The following is a 23,971-nucleotide window of genomic DNA, read 5'->3' as shown; positions in this document are numbered from 1 at the left end:
TTGCCAGAAATGTCTGAACTTTGAAATGCTTTGCCAGGAATGTCTGAACTTTGAAATGCCTTGCCAGGAATGTCTGAACTTTAAAATGCTTTGCTAGGAATGCCTGAACGTCGAAATACCTTGCTAGGAATGCCTGAACTTTGAAATGCCTTGCCAAGAATGTCTGAACTTTAAAATGCTTTGCTAGGAATGTCTGAATGTCGAAATGCCTTGCTAGGAATGCCTGAACTTTGAAATGCCTTGCCAGAAATGTCTGAACTTTGAAATGCTTTGCCAGGAATGTCTGAACTTTGAAATGCCTTGCCAGGAATGTCTGAACTTTAAAATGCTTTGCTAGGAATGCCTGAACGTCGAAATACCTTGCCAGGAATGCCTGAACTTTTAAATGCCTTGCCAGGAATGTCTGAACTTTAAAATGCTTTGCTAGGAATGCCTGAACGTCGAAATGCCTTGCTAGAAATGCCTGAACTTTGAAATGCCGTTTGCAGAAATGTCTGAACTTTAAAATGCTTTGCCAGGAATGCCTCAACTTTGAAATGCCTTGCCAGAAATGTCTGAACTTTGAAATGCTTTGCCAGGAATGTTTGAACTTTGAAATGCTTTGCTAGGAATGCATGAACTTTGAAATGCCTTGCCAGGAATGTCTGAACTTTAAAATGCTTTGCTAGGAATGTCTGAACGTCGAAATGCCTTGCTAGGAATGCCTGAACTTTTAAATGCCTTGCCAGAAATGTCTGAACTTTGAAATGCTTTGCCAGGAATGCCTGAAGTTTGAAATGCCTTGCCAGAAATGTCTGAACTTTGAAATGCTTTGCCAGGAATGTCTGAACTTTGAATTGTTTTACCAGGAATGTCTTAACTTTGAAATGCTTTGCTAGGAATGTCTGAAAGTCGAAATGCCTTGCTAGGAATGCCTGAACTTTGAAATGCCTTGCCAGAAATGTCTGAACTTTGAAATGCTTTGCCAGGAATGCCTGAAGTTTGAAATGCCTTGCCAGAAATGTCTGAACTTTGAAATGCTTTGCCAGGAATGTCTGAACTTTGAACTTTGAATTGTTTTACCAGGAATGTCTTAACTGTGAAATGCTTTGCAAGGAATGTCTGAACTTTGAAAAGCTGGCCTAAGGGCCAGGGAATCTGACCTCTTGCTGACTCACAATGAAGCGAGAGTCCAGATGGAGGCTGGGTGTGCCTGTCTGCTAGTGAACCTCCTACTAGCAACTCATGTTTTATTTTTTTTTAAATCTCTGTAAACCCGTTAAACTTTTTTTTAAGAATTGCCTTGTAATATATATTTTTTTTAACAAATTAATTTAGTATTGTCGTTTTGTTGGGGAGTGGCCTTTGAGCTAGAATCCCCAATTCACTTTAAATTCCCAATTCACTTTAGGCAAATTAAATTCACTCACCACAGATAGCTACTACACATATTAGCTGTAGGAAGTGTCTTGATCTGCAGACGCCAAATGTGTATCAGAGCAAGAGTGTATACTTGCGATCTTGACTATTTAGTGCAAAGTGTCATTTTTCGTTTTCTCCCAAATTATAATTCAACATATTATGCATCCAAAAGCTGTGGGGCATTTCTTGCTCAGTATGCGTTAGTTTTATTTGTATGCTTTTAGTATTAGTCACGTTCTGCTTGATAAACTCTGAAGCTGGCATGAGTTTTGCATTTTCCTAGCATTTATAGAAATCTTGTGTTTCATTCCTTTATTTTCACAAAAACTGCTTGCTTGATTGCACAGCCTACACATTGACTTTAGCACCAGCTGGTTTCTAAATCCTATTTATTTTTGCCTTGAATGAGAACAAAACATACCTCTGAGTCACAAGGGTCTTGGAAGATGGCGGCTTCCAAGTACAGCACCGCGACGGGCAAATCCCCTTCCTTCAGCCTCTTCATCCCCTCAGCAAATGCCCCGGGGCAGTCTCTGAAGGGGTTCTCCACGTGAAACGTGTAGCCCTGGATCACAAAAAGAATGAATAGTCGGATGAGAAATAACTCACTCAATAAAAGTCAACATGATTTACCCTAATCTCTGTTGTGGGCAGATTTGGGCTGACATCCAGTGGTGTAGCAAGATCAGGTGGTACCCAGTGTGGAAAATTTCTTGTCACCCCCGGCTTGACACAATAACAAAAATATGTGTTTAAAATACATATTTTTTTCCATTTTGTCACCCCCTCGGTGCTGAAACCGGGGGCGGACCCGCACCCACCGCACCCCCCTTCCTACACCACTGCTGACATCACATACAAGTTTTTTTCCTAAGACAAGTCAAAAACATTTATTTAAACCGGGCGAGTCCAATGTAGTTTTAGAAGTGTTGGATCCACGCCAGGCTTTTAGGACATCCGTATCATCTGCAATTACTAACTATGAATCTAAGTGGAATACTTTAAATAGTCATGACAAAAATCTGACCCTAGCACAACAAATGCAATTTTGGATGTATGGGAAACCCATAGCACATTTTGAAAAAATAGCGTCAACTTCTGGGTTTGGATCACCACCGAATATTGAATATTTAATCAATATCCTTTCAGAGTCTATGGTATTTTATCAATTGAATTTGAAAATTGTGATTCACAATGTACCATGGCTCACTTTTTTCAAAATATTCTTGTGGGAGTGCCCCAGCCACCTCAAACCCCCCTAGAAGAGGTCTGACTCAGTTGCTTCCCTCATTTTCTACAATTCAGAAAAAGCATGACATTCCTCCACTTTCAAATGTCATTTCAGTCCCTTAATATGGTTGATATCTAAAACAGATGTATGTCTGTTTTGTACTGTTATATTAATCATGCAGTTATAGCCCTTTATCAAGGTAACGGCCACATGACATCATTTCCTAAAAAGAATTGGGGTCATATGATGCCACTTCATATGATGTCATTAAGATCATAGGGTGTGTGATGTCCCCTTTCCTACCCCAGGCATTTTGCTGAATCAACTTCCATGGGTAAACAATCTTAAAATTAAAAATATGTTCAAAATTATAGTTGGTAAATTATGAGCAGCCTCTCCTAAGAGGAGTTAACAAGCATTATCGCAGTAAAAATGTTCTATGTTAAGTGTTTGGTTGTGACCAACACTAAAACCTTAATCAACTATGGTAATCTGTGTGATTGCCTGAAACATACTACCTGTCAACAGCCTTTAGCGTGGTGTAGTAACACTCCTTAAAGGTGTGTTGGCTTTGACCCGTTTAGTACGGCGCAAAATCCGCCGCGCTGCGGGTGTTCTATTGCGCGGGCGGGGCCGCGTCGGCCAACGGACGTGCACAGCACTGCCGAGGTAGTGCTCGCGACGGCCATTGGCCGACGGCAGCAATTAACGGGTTAATAGATGCTTTAACCAATAAATAAACCAGGCTTCTCCCCTTGATGTACCTCTCAATAATGAAGAGATCAGAGCTAAGACATGTGGTGTAGCTTTTCACATTGAATCAATAAAGTCTTTATAACCAACAAACACTTAATTTATTGTGCACAAGTTGGCACCTATCAGGCATGGAATATATGACGATACAACGTAAACAATTACAACGCATGCTTTTACAATGCAGTTTTTACATCACAACTAACATTACATCGCATGATTTTACAATGCATGCCACTACATTGTATTTTTTAAAGCTATCATTACAACGTATTCCATTACAACGCATACCATTGCAACGCATAATACTTTTCGGGCAACAGTAGGGTAAGTGTTTGATAGTGTAGGGGTAAAAATTACTATTCCCACTCCAGTGAGTGCAACAGTAGGGTAAGTGTTGGATGGTGAAGGGGTAAAAATTACTATTCCCATGTACCCCAAAACCCAAACCCACCCTAAAACTAAAAAATCTCCATTACTTACCTTATAATGCGTTGTAATGGCATGCGTTGTAATGGTATGCGTTGTAAATGCATGCGTTGTAGTGATGTGCGTTGTAGTGACATGCATTGTAATGGCATGCGATGTAAAGGCAGTTGCGTTGTAACAGTTGCGTTGTAAAGGTAGTGCGTTGTAATGACTGCGTTGTAATGGATGTTTCCCATCAGGCATGCAGCCATAAATTACGACTATGTGTATAATGACAGTGAACAAAAAATTGAACAGCCTTTCTTATCAGGCCAAAGAAGGATTATCACATTGCAAAATTCCAACCAAAGCATTTGTCCAAGGGGGGAACCAACACGAGAATCCTGGCCTCCTATGCGTATGGGTGACATTTCTCATAACAAAATACCAGTCTACAGCCTTTAACACAGTGTAATGACAATTTAAACTTAAGGGTCTATGGGTTTTAAATGTATGCTTTTCATAATAAATATGTAAGACCTACAGCCTTTATCATAACTTTCCATGAAACACAAATCAGGTCTATAGCCTTGATCAAAGTCTTATCACCATAACCAACTCAGCCCCGCTGTACTCAACATGAGCTTTCCCACAAAGTAGCAGAGAGCACAACAAGCATTCCTTTTGAGTGGAAAAATACAATGTCTGTCCAATCAAATGCTGTACTCAAGGAAACCAACATGTGGGCAGAGCCGAGATCCAGCAGCGGCCCGTTCAGGTAAGAGCGGTAGGGTGCGAATGGGGGGGAATTCGACAGACGACCATGAGGGAAAATTAAATAAATCATTAATTTTCCCTCATTGTTGTCTGTCGAAATCCCCCCACCTGGCCCCACCACTCTTACCTGCATGGGCCGCTGCTGCCAAAACCACTCTCTCAGAAGTGCTTCTGAAAACACTTTTTCTACTGATCACCTAAGGTCAAACTTCGACTGCCCGCTGTCAAAGCCAGACCTAAAATCACTGCATTTTCCTGCAGTTCTCTCAGGTTCAGCTTGAGCAAAGGGACATCTCCTCAGGTGCATTGCCGTTGGGCTGCCTGTAACCACAGCACAAGTTACACAAATCAGCACTGTTGCAAAATATTATTTTTTTAAAGTGCTGACATACAAATTTAAAAACTACTACAAAGACCCAAACATAGAAAATGGAGGCTGTCAAGTGTCGCTGGCTGAGAAACATATTATTGCTAATGGCATCCATATTTTTCCATTACCGTCTCTCCGGGTGCACCGGTGATTTGATTTGCCGCTTCTGGATTGTCTGAAATCCAGTTTCTTCGCGCCATCTCTTCCCACTCGGCTTCCATCTTGTCCCAAAACTCTGTGTCTGACTAGAAAAAGGAAACAAGATTTTAAAATGCAGTTTCCCGAAAATCTGTTTTTCTAAACAAATGATATATTTTTCTTTTGCCTTCGAAACACCAAAGGTAAATTGGTCAAAGATTGAAAAGAAAGTGAAGGAACACAAAAAAAGCTCAATTTTATTTATGTATATATGGTGCTTCATGCACGACCATTTTAAGCAATGATCACTAGGGCAGGGTGTTATTGAACACATCTGTGGTTATCAGGGTCCTAAAATGGGATTCTGGCTTATATAGATGCTCAAAGTGGTATGTGCTGTTTATTACCAGTTCTAAGTGAGGTGAGGGGCCATCTCCCATGAGAGGCCAAGACTCGAATGGGCCACTCACAAATGGTGATAAATAGCATGTTATTAGATGAGGATATGCATATATGGGTTATAGCTTGCTGTTTTTACTTTTTTAGGTGGGAATAAACAAAGGTAGTTAATAAAAGCCAGGTTAAGGGGGTTAATTCCATACATTTAAATAAAATCACACTTGACTCGTACCAAAGTAATTTATCTCTGTCAAGCTACTGTAGTAGGCAAGGATTTCTCACATCATTTCACTGTGCTGCCGTACGAAAATGCAAATAGATATTTGCACTGTAGCAATGCATGTGTGGACTGTGAATATGTATTTATTACGTACACTGGCTCAAATAATAGGTGTTATTTGGCCAATTTCTTTTCAATGCACTGCCATAAATGCATTTACGTTGGAGGGTTGCAGATGAATAAAAACCTGTATTTCGAGAGATCTGTGAAGTATGGAATTAGAATTAGCACTACCTTAGAAATCAACAGCTGTAAACCTCTGCGTATCTTCTCTGATCTGTACCCTAATTTTTAAAAATGTATTGTTTATGTGCAGGAAGGGTCACCTTCCTGCACACAAACAATCAACGGCCTTTTTGCTGTTTCTATGTGTGCTGCACAACACAGCACACATAGAAACAGCAAAAACGAGGAGAAATGAAACATTTTTCCTCGCTGCGCCTGATTAACACCAGGATTTTCCTGGTCTTAATTGTGGCGCTGCCCCATATTTACGTTACCCTTGTAAATATGGGGCAGCATCAAAATCAATGGCTGTTGCGGTGGAACGCCCACCGCAAAACCCATTGCCCGCCCGTTTCACACTAAGTATATCGTGAAAGGTGGCCTTATTAACAAGGCGGCCTTAAGCCAAGTTAAGTGGCTTAACGCTGCCTTGTGAATAAGGCGAAGCCCTTATCGCCACTACAACGTCCTGAAAAGTGACGTTGTGGTGGCAATAGGGGCTTGTAGATATGCCCCCATATTTCTTGGGAAGTTGCAAAGACTATGGCTTCTAAATGAGGTTACTATTAAAAACAACACCAAGGACCTCATTACAAGACGCCCCCTGATTCTGATGGGGCTGAGAGCAGTTGTTCCCGGCGACATCGGAATTAATAGATCCACTTTTTTGGCAGATCTTTGTATTTTCTCATGGAGATCTCCGTATGAAAATCCATGGGAAAATGAGGAATTACCTGGAGAAAAGGACCAGATAAATTCTGATTCGCCCTAATTTTTATGGGTTTTCAGGGTCCGACTTGGAAGGACTCAAATCCCCTCCCCCCCGACCCGACCCCCCTAGTATCAGCAAATCCAAGGGTGGGGAATATCCATGCCTTTTTGGGGGCCAGTTGGAATGAAGGCCCATGTTATTTGTAGTGCTTAATCACCTCCAAATTACTCCACCTCCAAAAACTATTTTAAAAAAGTCTATTTAGCTTTTCCATCAACATCTCAGTGAGACTCTTTGTCCTGTGGACAACAAAGCTGGTGCTGGTTAAGAGTATCCCAGGTACCAGCTGGAACTGGACATTTTGCTGTGGAACTGAACTGTAGCTGTGAGGAGCCCCCCCGCAACTGGAAACCACACACTGACCAAACAGCAGTGGTGTAGAGAAACTTGAGGGGGCCTCCTTGCAAAGTACATGGTGCTCCCCCTACCCCGGACCAAGGAGGAGCTCTCAGGCCAGGGGCCCGGGGCCCGCCGCCCATGCTCGTTGCCGGAGGGGGCCCCCTACAGCTTGGGGGCTACTGTTACACCAATGGGAAACAGCCTTAAAAATTCGGACACTATTTTCTCAAGGTACATTCAAGCACAACATTTACTTTTATATTTTAAAATGGACGTTCCATAAAACATTTTGGTCTTTCTGATCAACCAGTGATGGTCATTGCTTCTGTAAGTCACAAAAACACATTCACTGTTGTTCCCTGGTGGCGACCAGCCTTTATCCAAAATAATCTCAGTTTGTTTAGGCCATAAAGATGTATAGCTAAATCAGATGATTTTCGTTTGGTAAATTATTTATCTTCACAAATAAAGGTCTGTGGACCTTTTATTATCCTAAATGCATTTATGTAGATATACCACGTATATTTCAAACAAAAGGGTTCAGCACTATTCAACAATTGTAACAACCAATGTCAGCATCAAAGAGGCAGTAAGCACACAAGAAGATGTCCAGATTCCAGATGTGGATTTTAAAATCAGAGGACCATAGCCGGCGCGTTTCGTCTCACAAAGAGACTTCTACAGGGCTTTGTGAAATGATAGAAACATGTATTAAAAAAACACTTGAAACTGACGAGCACACGTGCTGCGGACACTGAGCCATGCTGATAATGCTGACTACATAAAAAGTCATGGAAACGTGGACCTTTTGACAATTGGTTGAAGTCTACAACGTTTTTTGAATACATTTTTCTATCATTTCTCAAAGCCCTGAAGAAAAAAAAAAGCGTACTGCTTCTTTGATACTGACATTGGTTGTGACAATTGTTGAATAGTGCTGAACCCTTTTGTTTGCAATATTGGCATAGGATTTCTTTCCTAGTTGAGGAGCATAGAGGGGAGTGCTCCTTGGTTCTTTGCACTACCACAATACATATAGACACATGTTCCTCTGTCAGGTGCGGTTCTCTATAGCCTCTACCCTCATTTCAATTGTAATCATACCACGTATATCTATTTGAGGAAGGCAATGGTGCTTGACCCAAGCTACCAAGGATGAGCCAGGGGAAGCTAAAAGAAATCAGCTCACCTTTTTAAGAGTCATCCTGCACTGGGACAATCCATACCAACACTGTGACATTTTGCCCTTTAGCTGGAAAATCCAGTTTTCCACACTCCTGCTATGTGACCAAACCACAGTTTTGTGAAATACCTCTTGATGAAGACAACAATCTTTGCTGAATGTAATGTAGTAATGACAGTGACATCAATGGTCAAACACCGCCTGTTACTACATAACCTGCCAATACAACCCGCCACTTCGTCACCTCACATTGCTTCACCCTGGAGGTGGAGACCCCCAACCATGCCCCTTTAAGGTCTTCCTTGACAGGGCAGCTGTCTGCAAGACATACTGTAACCAGTCCTATAAAATGTACACAGAGTGGGATTTGGATCCGCCCATAGGACAAGTTCTCTGTCACCTCTTGTTATTGGCTGTTTGATGTATGAAGTCCTTGCATAGAAATGCATGAGGAACTGTTGCTCAAGAAACTCTTGAGGAGCACACACTCTGCGTGGGAAAAATCGAACCCAGACTGGGGACGGCATAGATTTTCTTGCTTTAGATCCAAATGGAGAGTGCAGAGATCAGAAGAGTGGCTGCATGAGTACACTAGTAGGGGGAACAGCGTTTACAACGCAACTTTTACCACGCAGTACCTTTACCACGCAACCTTTACAACGCAAGCCATTACAACGACTTGCGCTGGGGGGCGCTGTAGGATAGGGAATAGTTTAATTTACTATCCAAAACCTTCCCTACTATCCACGGGGACTGGAGTTGGAATAGTAAATTAAACTATTCACTATCCAGCGCCCCCCAACGCAAGTCGTTGTAACGACTTGCTTTGTAAAACCTGCGTGGTAAAGGCATGCGTTGTTAAAGCATGCGTAGTAACAACATACATCCACTAGTAGAGAAGACTAGCCATTCAAGGACATCAGAGGAGTCCAGAGATGAATGACACTGTATTTACCTTCACCTCTAGGATTCATATTGTCTGTTTTAACACAGTCACTAACTTACTGGTTCTTCTACTCAACTTGGTTACGCTCCTGCTGAAACCCATCTCATTGTACTAAGCCGTTTCATGTGAGACCTATTGTGTATATGAAGCCTTACCCAGTCATCTGATTTTAAGTCCAACACCCTCCCTACTGTTGTGCAGACTAGAGTTGGAATAGAAAATGATACTATCCCAAAGTCCAGCACCCCTCTAAGGCAAGTCATTGTAAGGACGTGTGTGCTAAAGAAAATGCGTGGTAACAACGCGTTCGTTCTAATGTCGGCGTGCTGAAGGCATGCATGCTAAATGCATGCAGGATTCCGCCACACATTCGTTTCTCTTGACTTTTCCCTACACTCTCTTTTACCCAGAGGGGATAGTTCAAGGAACTCCTTTTCTGTGCTCCTGGGGAATGCCAGTGTTGAGGTTTGGAACACATCTGAGTTTATCGGCTACCTGCTTGATTCATTAAACTATTTTACATTTCAAAAGTACACTGAATAACCCACGTGATATTCATTATCTCCTGCTTGCATTGCACACAGAAGGCAATCTGTTTTGTTTTTGTTTTATTGCGCCAGGCTTTTTTAATTGTGTGTGAGCCACATACAGATGCACACTTATGTGCGTGTGCACCCATACACATACATAAAGGCACCCGATCCAGTAACCTAAACCAATACAAGTGTGGGCAAAACCAACGGGCTTTGCTTCGATGAAGTAATACAGTCTGTTTGCATAACATATTAAAGCCTGGCCCCTTGGCTTTGCCAATGATTCTTTTAACTTGTCATTATCGTACTCTTTTTAATTAAATAACCCCCACCAATAACCTATTTTATAGAAGTTATCTTTGATAATTGTCTTGCAAGTGGATGTAGTGTTCAGGCAATGTAGTGAACAAAGGGGCATATTAGGAAGGAATTGCGATATTTATCGCAAAACACGGATAGAGTGTTTTTTTTATCGCTGCCTATCGCTGGATATGTTAGTGGAGAAAACATGCTATTAGCAACGTTTTTCTCCGTTGTGCTAAAATATCCAGCGATAGCGGCGAAATGCGTGAATATCGCTGGAAATCCAGTGATATTCACGCATTAACGCCAATGGGGGCTTAACCTGACAATCCACCTCCCATTGAATACACAGGTAAGTCATCCTATTAACAGGGGTTAGATTCTAGCGATAATCGCGTCTAGCGCGACTTTTTTTATCGATAAGCCTGCGTTGCTAATAGGCGATAGCTGTGTTAGCGACTGCTTTCAGTCCCTAACAGTTTGGGTACGCCCACTTTGCATGTCATTAGCGATAAATATCGCTGACATGCAAAGCGGGCCCCAAACTGGTTGATATTGCCTAAAAGCTGTCGCTAACTGCTGTTAGCGACAGCTTGCTGATAGGGTGATAAAAATATCGCCGCTTTAGCGGGAAGAAGTCCAGCTAAAGCGGCAATATTGCCCTTGATAATATGCCCCGAAATGTAGTGGGTGTGTTCGCTACATATAGGTCAATCATAAGATCTGATATTTGAATTCTCTTTCAAGAAAAAGTCACTACAATACAGACTGTTTAACAAACCAACAGCAAGACATTTTGAGTTATTATTTTGAGTTATTTTCAAGTTACACTCGCCTAATTAAACCTAAAACTAGTATCTCTTATAAGAGAATGCCAAGAATTAAATATTATGGCTGTTGCTTAACTGAGGACAAATCTGCCAGAGAGGCAACAACTGTTCCAATCTTCCTACCCCTGCATTAAGTATTCAGTACTTGTGCTTATTCCCTCGAACCCTCAGGTCAATGCTTGATGGCAGAACCATGCACCTCCATCTAGAAGCATTGGTGGTGTTCCTCTTACTACCTGTCTCTTACAATCTTTGGGGTGGAGAAGAAACATCCCTTATTATACCAAGAAAAAGGCAATTGCACTTTAAAACTGGGGATATATTCCATTGTTTAACCTGCTGCACTTTTATATAACAGGTTCAAAGATTATTTTTGTTTTTAGCATAACAGGGGCTGCATTATGTAAAGGGGTGCACTTCCCTATCGGTGCTGTAGTGCCCTTTTAACTAGGTGCGCCAGGTGCAAACAGGACTCAGCACCCTATTACAGATAAGGCATTGACTCCAGGGCACCCCCAAACTCATGCCTTCCTTTGGTGCAGCTCATTTGTGAAAAGCGGAGCGGCTGTTAAAAACAGGCACTATGTCTTTCACACTGCAGGTGGAATCTATATGGAGAAAATGGCCTCCCCAAAGACGCCTGACTGGTCGGCGACCCGACCAATCACAACGCTGCTATTGCAGTGTTGTGATTGGCTTAGGGGAGGGGGGCTGCCTGCTTCCTCTTCAGGAGAGGAGCTGGGAAGCAGAGAGGACACGGGACCGGACTGGAGAATGTAAGTTAACTTTTTTCTTTTTTTTAATTAGACCCCCACTTCCTGCGCGACCAATCGAGTCATGCCGGTTGCGGCTGGGTGTAAAGTCAGTGCATCTCTGATGGCTTCTTTGCCTCTGTGCTCACATCCATAATAAGACACAGGTGCAGAGGCAAAGAGGCATATTTATGAGCCTGTTTGTGCCACTCAATATGGTAAAAGAGAGACGCAAATGAAAAATGAGATTTATGAAGCTACGCAGGCCATAAACCTCGAGAAATGTAACGCAACGCAAATCGCTGCATTGCAATACTCATGGCCAGGGAGGCGTTTCTACGGGTGTTGCGTGGGTGTTCCCATGCAACATCCATGGATTTTGACTCATTCACAGATTTATAAGAACTTTTAAACCTGAGAATGCACCAAAAAGATACTCCTCCCAGGAGAGGTTAACAAGGATAAATATGTTTATTTCTCCTCGTTTTCTCCTCACACTTAGAAAGAGGAAAAAGCCTTGCAGGAGGTTTTTGTGCAGGAAGGTGCTTCTGTCTGCAACACAGACATCCTTGCACCACAGCGCAAGGGGGCCTGCGTTGGAGCAAGGCAGCAGTTTCTGTACCAGCGCAAGGAAAGGACAAGAATGCACGGTAGGGTTTGCTGAAATCACTGTATATATTTGTATACTTTAATCTTTAGAGGATGTGACTAGTTTTTCACCAACACTAAGTAATTAATTATCATTTGGTTATAAATTTCAGGCACTCACTTGATATTCCAGCGGACCCACACATAGGATATATGATAACATTCTGCATGTGAATAGCACATTTTAGTTGACTATGCAAAAGAAATATATATCAATCTATAACAACAACAAGTAGACTTTTGATTCCCCATTCAGATATATTTTTATCTCTTCGTTTATTCAAAAAGGTTCATTTTGATATCTGATGACTGCTCAATGGTATCTCCTGACTTTTCAGGAATTTATGCACAGCACTTTCTTCAACTCCACTGCACTAAATTCATATATATTGAATTTGATCCAGACTTCTTAATAGAGCAATGATCCAAACATGAATAATATATAATTTCATTTTAGATTTAGGCAGTAGGCTGTGTATAAATAGAAGACAGCGCTTCCCTTTGCTGCTGCTGACGTCTATCGGGTTTACCAAGACTACGGACCCTCAGACCTGAGCAGAAGCTGGTTGATCTGGACCACTTGCACCAGTGTCAGGAGTTACCACACCATGGCCCACAGCCTTGGCAAGCCGGTCAAGTATTGTGAATGACTGACCTCAGTCAGCTGCTGTAGCACACAGCGCACGCTCAGATGTGTATTTTCACTTTGTCACATTATGAGAGATGAAACAACCCCTTCCTGGTTAAGCCGCGTAAGGTCTGCACACTGTGGGCCTCATTTACAACTTTGTGGTGTAGGGCAGCTCCGCAAGGCTTCTTGCAGAGCTGCGCTGCGCCAAAAGTAATGGGCAGAAATTGTGCTGTATTACTGAAATGCGGCACATTCCTGTCCACTCTGCCTGCAAACAAATTGGTGCATAGTGCCAACGAAGGAACCCTTGCACCATGGTGCAATGGTGTCTGCGTTGTTGGCACAATTGTTTTGGTGCAGGCTGGATGGGACACCATCCTACACAAAAACAATCAAAGGAGTGCCTCACACAGAAAGAGGAAAAAACAAGGAGAAATAAAGTTATTTCTTCTTGTTACGGCTGGCCTGGGGAGGTGCACAGTATTGAAGCATTCCCAGGATAACAGACCCTTGTACATTTGTGAATGTGTCAATAACTCATGGGTGTTTTGCCTGTGAAAACCCACAGCAGCTCCCATGGTATGCCTCCTTCATGTAGAGTAAGGCACCACAGCGCTTTGCATTACCTTGCCTTGCTCCATATCTACGAGGACGTGCAAAGCTTCGCAGGGTGGCTTTACGTCACCTCACAAATATGATTCAGAGGTCTGCACCACCGGAGCTTAAAAAAAAGTGATACTTCGGTGGTGCAGGCCATTTGTAAATAAGTCACTGTGTGTGAAATTCTAGTAACACTGACTCAGACATCTAGGTGCCACCAGTGCAGTGCAGGAGGTGGAAGCTAAAGAGTAAACAATCGATCATTGGATTGGCAGTCGCGGAGGCTGGGCTGGAAAGCAAAAGACACACAATTGATAGACGGAATGCAGAACAAATCAAATCATTCACACCAGTAAAGATATCTGGGTTAAATCCATCATTCTTTAGCTCACTTCGCCACCCCAGTTTAGACCTGGCCATATGCAAATCAGTCTTGACCCTGTGCCTCATGGGAACAGTCCAGCCCGAACAGCCAAGCCAGGTCCTCACCGTATCAGAAACAAGCATCCTAGGACCGGTTTCAGGGTTTCACCCCTCTTCAGCCAGGATAGCTTGATTTCAGTGGCACAGTGAGCCCAGGACCCAAGTCTGGGCATACCTGGCGCACTTAGAGCGAGAAAGCAAAAGACACACAATTGATGTCCCAGAATGACCACAGTCAACAGGACCCCAGGTTCTCTCATGACACACACTGCCAGTTCACCTCTGCTGATTGCTTGAGAAATACTGCACCTCGGGATGATAAAGAAATGTCCCCAAAATTAATTAGTCTAAAATGAGCTGTATGTCACGTGCTGGGGGCTACCCATTGCGTTCCCCATCTATTCCCACGCCTCTCAATCTCCTATCTGACCTTACCCTGAAACCCCCAACCTCTCTGTTTTTTATTCCATTTTGATTCAGCATTGGAATAACCACATTACTCTTTGTGACCCAACCTGGGTACCACCTGCATCCTTTAGCCAGTCAAAGTCTGGGGGCCATATTATCAAGAATGGTGATAACATTATCACCGTTTTAGGGGCGACGATGGTTAGTATAGTGTTGTTACTCTCACTGGCAACATGCCAGGGGCGATGTGTGGGGCAAGCTGCATTGGCCTCTTGACCAGAGCCATGGCACTTATTTTTTTTTTTTGTTATACAAATTAAGCACTGCTCAGGTCAACTATTCATGAAAATGGAACATTAAGAAAATACAATGTTCTGAATTTTCCACACTACAAGATGGTCAGAATAAAAAAAAAAACATTCAGCAATCCTGATTGGAATTATTTTTTTAGATACCTCCTTGCTTTTCTGAGAAATAGATCCCTAAATGTTTATGTTAAGTGATCAATTTAAATGCTCGTATGGCAGTGATTTCTATGTGAAACAATACAACAACAAAACATTTATATTTTAGTCCCCACGCTTTTTCTAAAAAGAGGAGTCTCAAACAAGGATTGTCTGGCTATGGATATGGAACAGTGGCCTTGGAACCTGTAAGATGCTTTGAACATTATGGGGCATATTCTCAAGGCCCCATCGCCACCACAACGTCACTTTCAGTGACGTTGTTGTGGCGATAGGGGCTTAGACCTATTCACAGAGCAGTGTTACGCCACGTTAAGTGGCTTAGCACGGCTTAACGCAGCCTTGTGAATAGGGCCCCCTTCACGCTGTTTTTAGCGTGAAAGGGGCATGCAGTGGATGTTGCGGTTGGCGTTCCACCGCAACACCCATTGAGTTTGACGCTACCTCCTATTCACAAGGGCAGCTTAAATAGGAGGTAGCGCCAAACTGAAGACCAGGAAAAATCTCGTCTTCCGGTGGCGAAACTAGGGGAAATGCTTTAATTCTCCTCGTTTCTGCTTTTTCCATGTGTGCTGCCTTGGGCTATTTAAAAAAAGAAATGCAATCTCCTTTAGTGCTTTTGTTGTGGCTAAGTGGAGTCAGCTCGTGGCATAAATCTGTGTTAGTGTATGTTGTTTACTGACAGTAGAGTTTGGAAAAACAAAAAGGCAATTACTGCCCGGTGTTTCCGAGTTTTGTTGTCAGCAACAACAAAAATACACTAACCTGTATACATTTCAAGTTAATGCAACACACGGATCCCTCCTGTGCCGGCACAGGGCAGGAAACAGGATTATGATCCGGACACTTGTGTATTGCGTGCAGGGCTTTGTCTCAGGCGACTTCTGTAATTTGTCTGTCAGTGGTTACAAGCCTGGCTTACAGCTCGCTATCAAATGTTGCAGAGGAAACAGAGTGCATTTTGATGTTCTCATAAATGAATCAGCAACATATACAGCAATTTTGAGTGTAGATTGTGTAGTACTTTTTAAAGGAGCATTACGTTTATTTATAATACCTAAGGCAAAGAGGACCAGGAACCTACTTTTTAGCCTGACAGACTGAATTAGTGCCTAAAATGAATTAGCACTCCCTGCTCTGCTATCTAATATCTGAAGCACAGTGAGTAAACACCTGTAGGTAAACTTCAGAATAATGAAGCTCTTGTTGCCCTGATGAAGGAGGCTGCAAACAATAACGCTCCGAAACATTAGCACAGTACATTGCACTGACGGTGGACTGATATGATTGTTCAATTGAAAGCAAAAGATTTTGAAAGAGAAAATGATTTAATTGGTCACTGACCTATGGCCACTATTTGGGTATATGGTGATGCTTCTTTGCAGAATAAAATCCTTTTTTTGATCAGTGTATCGATATCAGAAGGCTGTGTTTGATTTTCGTATGAAAGAAAACTATTTGAATTGTTTCTAGTCTTTTGTAGTTCTGAATATAAATTACATGGAATCCAAATAATTAATGTGTAGTTTGTAATGATTGTTCGCATCGTTCTATAAACAAATAGTTAACTAGTATGATAAGTATACGAAAGTATGGCTACAGTTATATAATTCTCTATAATTCCAGAGGGTATACCTTCCTCACAAAGGTTTGATTATTCATATGTGCTTAAACCATCTATGCTTTTGTCACGGTCACTGGAGAGATCTTCATCAGCTGACTCTAGAAGATCAGGCTGGTACAACAGTCCTTGACTGGTCTCAATCATTTCTGATTGACAGGAGCCATGCAATTTTTCAGCTTCCTTTTATGTCTGATTTCTAGAGAGGTAGGTATGGGTTACATCTGCGGTCTGTCCTCTCTTCCATCATTCATCAACTCTCTTGACGCATCGGCTTTCTTTATGCAGTTCTGTCTCTTCTGTTTCTAGATGTATGCTGGTCTCACCACTATCCTTCTAAATCTTCAGGTGAAGTGGCGGAAGAGATCTGAACATTATGAGAACAAAATGTAAATGCTTTGTGGTGGCGGTTCGTAACTGGGTGGGCAGAAACTTGTTGAATGAATGAATGAATGAAATAACTTATTAGGTGCAACGTGTACCCAGGGGCATCTTGGCGCTAAAGTGAACAAGATCAGCGAGGCCCAGAAATTTCCCCATGTGAAAGGACACATTGCTGGAGTTGCGTCACTTTTGTGACACACTCCAGCAATGAGTCACTTTTGCGCCATACAGATACCTCAGAAATACTGATGTATCTGTAACTCCTTGCGACATGATGCTTCATATTATAAATACGACGCATCAATCATGTCGCAAGGAGGGAGCACTGAGAAGTGACGCATCGCTGCTTTCACGCAGCGATGCGTCACTTCTCATAAATGAGTCCCTAGGTTTTTAAGGATTTCCTAAAGCCTAAGAGTAAAGTAGCAGTTTTAATTTCCTGGGGCAAACGGTTCCAATTCATGGCCGTGTAAGTGACAAAGCTCCGGCCACCCCAAGAGGAGTTAAAACTGAACACCAAAAGGTAGATATTGTGTGCACAGAGGGGTGGGCCACATGAGAAGTGCTATGCACAGAGGCACCAACGCAAACAGGCAGATATTGTGGTTGTGTGCACAGAGGTGGGCCACCTGAGAAGTGCTCCTGCAAAGAAGCGCGAGCCACACAAGACACTGCAAGACCAAAAAAACATTGGACCTACATATCCCCAGCAACAGCTCCAATAACATTTCAGACATTCAGTGTAGCGGCTGCCCCCACTGCTGTAGTAGCTGCTCAGAGTTTTAATAGGCTTGTTCAATGTCCTGCTTGTAATAGCTGACACACTGTACTAGGCAACACTTTTAATGCCTGTCATTCCTGTTTTTTTGTTAAAGACTTCTTCTGCTGCCCTGTATTTGGACATAAAGGACATGTTACTTAGTATGCCTTTTTGTCCACTTGTGCCCCAACCTGATCATGGGACAGAAGGGGTTTAAACTGCCTTCACTGAAATGCTGATGGAGTATGATCAGTGACAACACTGAGGGCCAGATGTAGGTGTCCAAATACCGGTCGGAAACTGCCGAAAATACTGATTTTCGGCAGTTTCCGACCGGTATTTGGACATTGGCATGTAGGGGTTGCAAAATCATACAGATTCGGTAATTTTACCGAATCAGTAATTTTACAGATTCAGTTAAATTACCGATCGGTACAATTACAGAATCTGTAATTTCTTATGTAGCTAGCACTTTAAACAGTGCTACAGGGCCTTTAGAATTCGTTATTTACCACCTAATACCATTGGGTGGTAAAGAACGAATTCCTGTGTACATGCACATCTGTGCATGTACACCTGTGCCATGTGGCACACATACATGCCCTAAGGGCATGTATGTGTGTCACATGGCACACAAGCCAGAAACAGGGGTGTAACAGGGTGTCAAAGTGACACCCTGTCCCCCTTGGCAATTCGGTATTTTTACCGATTCGGTAATTACCGAATCAGTATTTGCTATTGATTCCTATGGGCTTCAAGGTCCATAGGAATCAATGGCAAATACCGAATCGGTAAATACCGAATCCTACCGATTCGGTAAAAATTACCAAATTTTTACCTACATCTTATTTACCGATTCATAAATACCGAATCAGTAAAATTCGGTATTTATGAATCGGTAAATAAGATGTACCTACATCTAGCCCTGAGTGTATTGGTGGCTGCAACTGAGGTAGTAGCTGCTTAAGATGCAAACAGCCTTGTTAAGTATACTACTTGTGGTAGCTGAATGTACCAGGCACAGTATGTGAATCACCAGCACACTGAGGACCAGCCATATCTACAGTAAAACACCCACACCTCCACGCCTCCCTGAACCCTTCTATATTTAGCCACAAGTAATATATTATTAGGGCGCCTTTTGGCTCTTTATCAGCGCTGGTTAATCACGATATGGCCGGTAACTCCAGTTAGCGCACATATCGCGATTATGAGTTTTATGATAACCTACTTATATGTATCAAGGGAAATGTCTGTATTTACCAAATCATGTGGATTTTGGTGCAGTAAGCATCAAATATCAAATATTATTCACCAAAAAATCATAATTGGGTTGCATTGAGAGTGCAGAGTGGCTCAGCACTGCAAATAGGCTCCTGAGCTTTCACTGACAAATGAGGAATTACCAGGGGAGTGAGGGATACCACGACTCTTTCTCTCCTGAAGTTAAACCAGGAGATTTGGGCGGCTTTCAGCTGCTGCCAGATTCCCCAGGTAAAACTTGGAAATCTGTTATTCTGAAGGGTTGAGTAATTCCGGTAACTGCATCCGGAAACATGTAAGAGTGGGCAAGATGCTTAGGGCATATTTACAACGCCCTAGCGCCACTGGAGCGCCACTTTTCTGATGCTCCGGTGGCTTTACTTTCTACCCCATATTTACAGGGTGGCGTTAAGCCACTTAACGGGGCTTAACGCCACCCTGTAAATATGCTCCTTATCGCAGCAGTCCGCTGCGGAAAAGGGGCGGGCAATGGGTGTTGCTGTGGGCGTCCCACCGCAACACCCATTGTTTTTTTACTCTGCCCACGATTTACAAGGATGGTTCAGTGCCAAAAAAACGAAGGCCAGGATACACCTGGTCTTAGGATGGCGATACGGTTAGAAATTATTAATTGCTCCTCGTATTTTGCTCTTTTTATTTGTGCTGCATTCTACAGCACACATAGAAACAGCAAATGGCCTTTAAAGATTGTTTATGTGCAGGAAGGTGTCCTTTGCTGCACATACACAATCGTTCCTGAAGCGCAGGCACCCTTGCAACATGACGCAAGAGTGCCTGCGTTAGGCAGCTTTTTCTAACCCCTTCCATGCTGATGACGGCCGGGAGCCGTCATGGCACACAGTGCTCGTGTGCTGATGACGGCTCCCGGCCGTCATGACCACGCCCGCGATCGGAATGTGCCGCACAGGAGCGGAATTCTGGCCGCGGGCAAGGGGTTAAGCCTGCACTAGGGGAAAGGCAGGGGTGCACTATGTTTTTGTAAATTCGCTGCATCACTGCGTTTAATAAAAGGTCGGAGCGTGACGTTATCAATTTTGGAGTAACACAGCGCTCTGACATTTTATTGTAAATATCCCCTTTCGAGTCCTGGAAGAGGTGGTTTAAGAAATGTGACAAAACATGTTTGAGGATTTAGCTCCAGGTATATCAGACAACATCACACTGGACAAGCCTGGCTCCTATCTCCCAACAGCAGTGTAGTGATCCCTGAATGTTGATTTATAACGAAATAAACAGCAAGGAAATGTTAGCGTGCAAGCTCTGTAATGTATAAACAACTAGGCAGATCTTAGAAGATCCTGAAAACAGACTCACTCACCTAGCAAGATATCTACACTCATAGAGTGCTCTGTGCAATATGTAATTAATAAAAGACATGCCAAAAAGCCGTGAAGCCATCTATGTAATGTCACACAACATTCTGTTTACATTCACTTTCTCGAAACACTGTAATGCTCCTTAACCCCTCCCCTGCGCCGAACGTTCCGCCCTGGTGCGGAAAGTTCTATTAAGAGGGCGGGGCCACGACGTTCAGCGGACGTGCGCAGCACTACCGAAGAAGTGCATGCGACGTCCGCTGAACGTTCGCAGCACTTAAGGGGTTAAAAGTCGAGATGAGAGAGGTTCAAGATAAAAGTTAGTGCGTTCTCTCAAAAGTGTAATAAATAATTAACCTGATGAAAAATCCTGAGGCAGGCAGGGTTATGTCATACAACAAATATCTAAAAATCTGTAAGCTCTCTGCAATGTGGAGTCAAAAAAATACTTGGACCAAAATTCGGAAGCCGGCAGTGTAACATTACACTCCAAGCAGCTTCTTTACAAACATCGCCTCCAAACGATATCACACGCCCTGCAAGCAAAAGTGAAATCAAGTGTGAGTGAAATGTAACGACGACTCTGTAATGTATGCTCTGTAAAGCACAGGGCCAGATGAACGACCGTTCCTTTTTAAGGCTCGCAAAACTGAATGTACTAATGTGTCACTCTCAGACAGATACAGTGATTCCCAACGGGGTTGCAAATGACCTGCCTCATCAATAGTCATGAGGTAGGTCGTAATTTGCGGCCCATCGGGATTGGGCTACAATACCAGGGACAGCATACTACAATGTGTGTTTGCTTTTTAAAAAAAGCAACTTTTTTTTCCAAATGGAAAAGGAAAAACGGGATGCGTTTAAAAGAAAACAAATGACAAGTTTTCTTTTCATTTTTTAAGGTCATTGGGACCACTGCCTGCTCTTAAAAAATATTTTTGCACACATTTACAAAAGGGAAGGGGTTCCCTGGGGACTGGCTTACCACCTACTTGAAGTAGGTGGTAAACTACGATTATTTTGCAATCGCATTTGCAGTAGCAAACAATTGTACATCTACAGCGACTCACTATTAGGAAGGTTTTAAAGGAAACAAAAGGTCCTCAGCATAAAGGAATAAGTACAAGAAAATATTATATAGACCACAATAGGCTACTATATACTTCAATCCCTAGTCCAGCCGGACAGGGAATTTAATAATCAAACAAATCATTCAGGGTAAGAATACATATTAGCAACAAGGCATTGTAGTTACAGTAGAGCACAGTCCTGTGCCGTACAAGAGAAGCAAAAGTGAGAGAGTAGTAGAGTGAAGAAATATCAGGCAAACAAGGTGAGCTATCAGGCCACTGCTTTGAATCAGAATTGACAGTGTGTCCTGGAGTAAACCATACATACAACAATATAATAGGGTGAAACGTATGTCTACTCTAAAGAGTCGATGTTTCGATCCTGTGCTCAATTTATAGGGATCATCTTCAGGACTTAGGAAATTGTTTTTGCCTGAATTGGAAATTAAACGCCAATGCTTAAGCTTGTGGGATTTCTGGTGGAATGACAGCAATTAATGACCGTTTGCAAGAACTTGTGATACCTCTGTGGAGGGTTCAGTTGTCTGGTCTTGGGCGTCCAAGCTATCGGACGCTGAGGGAAGAAGAGCGATATTTAGGACATTGTTTAGAGTGCTTGAGGCAGGGTAATTGCAGGGCGCCAAAATTTACCGTGATGATTTGTTGAATCCTCACAGCAGGATCAGCGTGGGTAGAGTTAGGGCTCCGTGCAGGCTTCAATTAGCACAGATTGATGTGCAGGATGTGCACCACGTTAAATTCTCGATGTCCTGGAGTGGTCTTGGTAAGCCGATGGCCAGAGTAAGGCGTTGCAAGCGTCCAAATGGGCCAAGTTGAAGTGCTGATAGTGCGCTAGGTGAATGTCAAGGAGTCATCAGATAGTCTCAGCGTCTAAGTTAGTAGGGTGTCCATGGAAGCAGCGTAAGCGTTGACGCCGTCTTGGAAACGCGGTCAGGTAATTAACTGATCTGCGGAATTCAGAGGGATGGCTGGACGCAAGTTGCGAGCTGTGCCTTGCCGGATCGCCTTGCAAGCTGTGCCTACACTACACTATTAGGAAGGGACACCCTTGCCATGCCCCTTCCTAATAGCGACTCGCAAACCCTATTTTACAAGTCAGTAAGAGGTTACTGACTCACAAATGAGAGGTAATACATGCTACACCCTTGTAGGTGGTCGCAAATGGCCCGATTTTCCGTTTGCAAACGCTAAAAATGGTCGTACATCTGACCCAGGACAAAATGCTGCAGAAGGTGGTATTAAGCCACAATCACCCGACACCCTGATTACACCCACCACCAAATACATGATCCCAAAAGCCACGGTGAATTCCTGAGCCTGCATAATGTAGCGAGATTTCTGTAACCTCTAATGATGAAAAAACCTAGTCCAAAATATCAAAGCAGTCAACCAATCAACCTGCTTCAACCACCAAACAATGCCATGTTTCCTATAAGGCTCAGAGAATTAATAAAATGGAGAGTGCAGATTTTTTGGCAGGGTGGGAAGCGAGTGGATATAAATCCAAAGCAGGAAGTGGTACATCAACCACTAAACAACCTGCCTACACTTACAGAATCCAAACAATACCAGGATTCCCAAATATTGAGATGGAATCAGGTGCAAGCTAAATGGAGGTTTTTGTTGGTAATATGCAATCAAAAAGTGTATTGCACAAAATACTGAAGTGCATGACATTATGTCTCACACCAAAGGTGAGGCACGATTCACAAATATACTTCAGTGTAATAAAGTTACGAGTGTGGAGTCTCCGCACTCCAGGTGGAATCTCTGCAATCAGGGGGGAAACCCTGTACTCCAGGCGGAACCTCCATACAGTCCACTCTCTGCAGTGTAGAAGAAATCAACATTAATTCAGGTAATGCCCCTATTTATTCTGTTCTGTCTCTGTGGGTCGGCATTAAGGAGTGCCACTAAATTCATGTTGTCCAGTGTAGACATGACCATGGCTCTCATAGAGTCAGTTTATGTGGGTCCCTAATGAAGATTTTTTTTATCAGTAGGACTCCTTAGCTCCAAATGTGTACCTAATCAGGTCTGGACAAAACGGAACCGAAAGATCTTCTACGAAAGTTGTTAAAAGGGAGTCATCAAGAACATTAGGTCACAATAAAGAAATCAGGTACAAAACTACAACAGCCAACAAGAGAATTTCAGAATCTCATCCCATAAGAACCTTAAACCTCCCTTATTCAATACAAGATTTCTGCTAGCCAATCATGGATGAATAATGGATCTGCCCCTCTCTGTTCTTACCCCAAATGTTCAACCATTGGGGTATATGACATATGTTGCGATATATCATACATTTGGTAGCCTGGTCCATACGCCTTGACCACAGCACTTAAGCAAGCTCACTTCAATTAAAGAAGAGCAAGGACAAAGATGGAAAAACCCCATATGTGAAGTTTGACTTGTTAAAAGCCCCCCTGAGTCCTAGACATTGTAAACTTCTCTTCAGGAGAGTCTCAAATCCCACAGTGTGAAGATTGATCAGATAACCAATAATATACCAGGACTGCTAACTACCCCTGATCACTGGCTAAGGGTTATAATTCTCTAATGTCCTCCAAGCTAGTTTTCAATATATGGACCAGACAAAATCTAGACTGTCATCAGGCCTTCTGAAACTGGATGGCTTGATCACTGTAGACTGACCATTACCTTAAGAATCTTACAAAATTGGTCAGAGATTAGCTGC

General features: G+C 42.8%; 1 protein-coding gene across 1 annotated transcript in view; it reads right to left on the bottom strand.

The window, feature by feature from the left end:
* The window catches only part of PEX5L (peroxisomal biogenesis factor 5 like), a 697,369-nt gene that overhangs the window by 40,500 nt on the left and 632,898 nt on the right, over positions 1–23,971 (bottom strand). Inside the window, exons 7-8 of the mRNA XM_086944935.1 lie at positions 5,069–5,185; positions 1,823–1,966 (exon numbers count right to left, since the gene is read on the bottom strand). Of these exons, the coding sequence (XP_086801061.1) occupies positions 1,823–1,966; positions 5,069–5,185 (261 nt within the window). The remainder of the gene's footprint in view (positions 1–1,822; positions 1,967–5,068; positions 5,186–23,971) is intronic.

This window comes from Lissotriton vulgaris, chromosome 11 (genome assembly GCF_964263255.1).
Source record: "Lissotriton vulgaris chromosome 11, aLisVul1.2, whole genome shotgun sequence".
Lineage (NCBI taxonomy): Eukaryota > Metazoa > Chordata > Amphibia > Caudata > Salamandridae > Lissotriton > Lissotriton vulgaris.
This window is presented reverse-complemented; position numbering and strand designations above follow the sequence as displayed.